Source organism: Vicia villosa, linkage group LG3, assembly GCF_029867415.1.
Source record: "Vicia villosa cultivar HV-30 ecotype Madison, WI linkage group LG3, Vvil1.0, whole genome shotgun sequence".
Classification (NCBI taxonomy): Eukaryota; Viridiplantae; Streptophyta; class Magnoliopsida; order Fabales; family Fabaceae; genus Vicia; species Vicia villosa.
In genome coordinates, this window is record NC_081182.1 from 197,825,990 (window position 1) to 197,830,607 (window position 4,618).

Below are 4,618 nucleotides of genomic sequence, written 5' to 3' on the forward strand. Positions count from 1 at the left end.
TTAGGTTTAACATTGTAAGCAGAAGGAGGAACAGCATGATAATTCTTAATGTGAGTTTCATGATATTTCATAGGTTGTGTCACATGCTTTTTGGTGTGTGTTATGTGAAAACTTTGAGCATGTGAAGTGTGCCTAATATCATGGGAGTGGCCATACTTGAACTGATCATACAATGGCTTGTATGTGAATTTCATTTCATCAACAGGTTCAAGTTTGTATGGGGTTTCACCCTCAAAACCAATGCCAACTCTTTTGTTTCCAGACACAGCATATATCATAGAAGCTAGCTGACTTCTGCCAATACTTCTAGATAAGAACTTCCTGAAACTTAAATCATATTCTTTCAGAATATGGTTTAGACTAGGAGTGGATTTTTCTGAATCAGAAGGAGATCCAACATTATTGGATAATTTTAAAAGTTTTTCTTTTAATTCATAATTCTCCAACTCAAGCTTCTTTGTTTCAAATTCAAATAGCTTTTTCAGCTTTTTGTATTTGAGACTAATCTGAGACTTGAATTCCAGAAGTTCTGTTAGACCGGAAACTAACTCATCTCTAGTAAGTTCAGAAAATACCTCTTCAGAATCTGATTCTGATGTAGATTCTGATCCGTCATCTTCTGTCGCCATCAGCGCACAGTTAGCCTGCTCATCTTCAGAGTCTGAATCATCTTCTGACTCATCCCAGGTTGCCATAAGACCTTTCTTCTTATGAAACTTCTTCTTGAGATTTTCCTTCTGAAGTTTTGGACATTCATTCTTGAAGTGTCCAGGCTCATTGCATTCATAGCACATGACCTTCTTCTTGTCAAATCTTCTGTCATCAGAAGATTCTCCACGTTCAAATTTCTTTGAACTTCTGACGCCTCTGAACTTCCTTTGCTTGTTCTTCCAGAGTTGATTTAGCCTTCTGGAGATCAAGGACAGTTCATTTTCTTCTTCAGATTCTGATTCTTCAGGATCTTCTTCTCTAGCCTGAAAAGCGTTAGTGCATTTCTTGATATTGGATTTTAATGCAATAGACTTACCTTTCTTTTGAGGCTCGTTTGCATCCAGTTCAATTTCATGACTCCTCAGGGCACTGATCAGCTCTTCCAAAGAGACTTCATTTAGATTCTTCGCAATCTTAAATGCAGTTACCATAGGACCCCATCTTCTGGGTAAGCTTCTGATGATCTTCTTTACGTGATCAGCCTTTGTGTACCCCTTGTCAAGAACTCTCAATCCAGCAGTAAGAGTTTGAAATCTTGAAAACATCTTTTCAATGTCTTCATCATCCTCCATCTTGAAGGCTTCATACTTCTGGATTAAAGCGAGAGCTTTAGTCTCCTTGACTTGAGCATTTCCTTCATGAGTCATTTTCAAGGACTCATATATGTCATAGGCCGTTTCCCTGTTAGATATCTTCTCATACTCAGCATGAGAGATAGCATTCAGCAAAACAGTTCTGCATTTATGATGATTCCTGAAAAGCTTCTTCTGATCATCACTCATTTCTTGCCTTGTCAGCTTTACGCCACTGGCATTTACTGGATGTTTGTAACCATCCATCAGAAGATCCCATAGATCACCATCTAGACCAAGAAAGTAACTTTCCAGTTTATCTTTCCAGTATTCAAAGTTTTCACCATCAAATACCGGCGGTCTAGTATAACCATTGTTACCGTTGTGTTGCTCAGCAGAGCCAGATGTAGATGTAGACTTTGCATTTTCATCAGCCATCTTTTACTGAAGCGTTTTTCTCTTCCTGAATCTTTTCTAAACACGGTTAAGTGCTTGCACCTTAGAACCGGCGCTCTGATGCCAATTGAAGGATAGAAAAACACTTAGAAAGGGGGGGTTTGAATAAGTGTAGCTTTAAAAACTTGACAGATAAAAATAAAATGCACAGTTATTTTTATCCTGGTTCGTTGTTAACTAAACTACTCCAGTCCACCCCCGCAGAGATGATTTACCTCAACTGAGGATTTAATCCACTAATCGCACGGATTACAATGGTTCTCCACTTAGTCAGCAACTAAGTCTTCCAGAGTCTTCTGATCACACACTGATCACTCCAGGAACAACTGCTTAGATACCCTCTAAGACTTTCTAGAGTATTCTGATCCACACGATCACTCTAGTTACAACCTGCTTAGATACCCTCTAAGACTTCCTAGAGTATTCTGATCCACACGATCACTCTAGTTCCTTACAACTTAATGTAATCAATTCTAAGAGTATTACAATTGCTTCTTAAAAGCTATAATCACAAACTGTGATATTTCTCTTAACGTTTAAGCTTAATCTCACTAATATATTACAACAGCAATGTAGTGAGCTTTGATGAAGATGAAGATTCTGAGCTTTGAATAGAACAGAGTTTCAGCAAGTTAATATGAGTTGTTTTGTTCAGAATCGTTAACCTTGCTTCTCATCAGAACTTCATATTTATAGGCGTTGAAGAAGATGACCGTTGAGTGCATTTAATGCTTTGCGTGTTCCGTACAGCATCGCATTTAATGTTATACGCTTTTGTCAACTACCTCGAGCCTTGTTCACGCTGTGTCTACTGACGTTGCCTTTAATAGCTTCTAACGTTCCTTTTGTCAGTCAGCGTAGCCTGCCACATGTACTTCCTTCTGATCTGATGTTTGTGAATACAACGTTTGAATATCATCAGAGTCAAACAGCTTGGTGCAAAGCATCTTCTGATCTTCTGACCTTGAAGTGCTTCTGTGCGTGATACCATCAGAACTTCATTGCTTCTGATCTCATGTTCTTCTGATGCTTCCATAGACCCATGTTCTGATTCTGCTTCGACCATCTTCTGATGTCTTGCTAGACCATGTTCTGATGTTGCATGCTGAACCCTTTGAGACAAAGCTTCTGAGCGCTGAATTATGCATACTCTTTATATATTTCCTGAAAAGGAAATTGCATTGGATTAGAGTACCATATTATCTTAAGCAAAATTCATATTATTGTTATCATCAAAACTAAGATAATTGATCAGAACAAATCTTGTTCTAACAGATGAAGTTCTTCTCAATTCCATGATGCAGTTTTATGATCCTCTCCTCCATTGTTTTACTTATAGAGATTTTCAACTGGTACCTACATTGGAAGAATTCTCTCATATAATGGATATACCCATACCTGATCAAATTCCTTACACTGGTGAGGAAGGAGGTCCTAAGTTAGAAGACATTGCTGCTGCTCTACACCTACCAAGATCAGAAATTAACGAGGTTTGGATCAATAAAAGAGACTATTCTGGAATACCCGTGGATTTCTTGTACGAGAAAGCCAAGATCTTTGCTGAAGCTCTAAGTATGGATGCCTTGGAAAGTGTTCTAACTCTGCTGATATATGGACAAGTTCTGTTTCACCGTTGCGACAAAGTTATTGATAGGGCTGCTATCAAAATTTTCCTTAGCAAGAATCTTGTTCCTACTCTACTTGGTGATTTATTGCATTCCATTAATGCCAGAGTGACAAAGAGACGAGGTTGTGTTCTAGGATGCATTCCCCTTCTGCATAAGTGGTTTATTTCTCACTTACCCCGATCAGCAATAAAGAATGAAGAAGGTTTGACTTGGATTCAGAGGATTATGAGAATTTTGTACGATGACATCATTTGGTATTCAAAAGAGTTCGAAGGAGTTCAGTTATTTGATCATTGTGGAGAGTTCCCTAATGTGCCTCTTCTTGGCACCCAAGGAGGAATTACTTATAATCCTGTACTTGCCCGACATCAGTTTGGTTTTGCTTTGAAAGATAAGCCTCGCTCCATATATCTTAGCTCGGAAAGTTTCGACTATGGTTCAGGTACAACCGAAAAGAAGAATCGCTTCATTAAAGCTTGGTACGAAGTAAAAAAGGTAGGTGCAAGAGATTTGGGAACAAGGATCCATACTCCTTCAGATCTTTACTTTAAATGGATTTATGACCGAGTCGTCGAGTTTGGCATACCATATCCATCTGACACACCTGTTGTTCCAAGGATCACTCCTCCAGAGGTTCACGTAGAATTGGAGCCTTATGTACCCGCTCCGAACGAAGACCTTGCTACCACAGTTGCTCATTTAAGACAAGAAAAGGCTGATCTTGAAAAGCGTCTACAAGAGGTTGAGGCAGAAAAAGCAGTATTAGTGGCTAATGCTAAAGAACGAGATAGTATGCTTGACTATTTCTCCCGCAAATGGAAGATTGAAGATTTCATCTCGCCGGATCAAATACAGTCATGGGAACGAGAGACTGATAGACTTGTTCAAGAGAAGAATGAGATGGTCAAAGCCCATAAAGAAGAAATCAGAGGATTGAAGAGGAAACTCCGACTTGAAGAATGATTTCTTTTATTGTATTTTATTTATTATTTCTCTAGTATTTCCTTGATGTAACTTCAAAAACATATAATACATTGGTTTCTATTTAAAATAATTAATTTGTTTTGTTTCTATTTTCCTTTTTTTAAATGTGTTAAAAAGCCTTTAACTCCTTGAGATCATTGCATACATATAATCATGTCATTCATAAACATCGCATCATAGGTTTCATAAAAGCAAATGCCTCATCTTTCCGCTGTTTATTTCAGTGAGAAAAAATGGATCTCGAACAATCTGTCAAGAATCTCCAAG

The 4,618-nt window shown here is 38.1% G+C and overlaps 1 protein-coding gene across 1 annotated transcript; it reads left to right on the plus strand.

The window, feature by feature from the left end:
* Nucleotides 1–3,121: 3,121 nt before the first annotated feature.
* On the plus strand, nucleotides 3,122–4,330 carry LOC131659681 (uncharacterized). The gene is made up of 3 exons (XM_058928838.1): nucleotides 3,122–3,488; nucleotides 3,633–4,126; nucleotides 4,190–4,330. Exons 1-3 carry the CDS (start codon nucleotides 3,122–3,124, stop codon nucleotides 4,328–4,330), a joined length of 1,002 nt encoding a protein of 333 aa, XP_058784821.1.
* The last annotated feature ends 288 nt before the right edge of the window (nucleotides 4,331–4,618 follow it).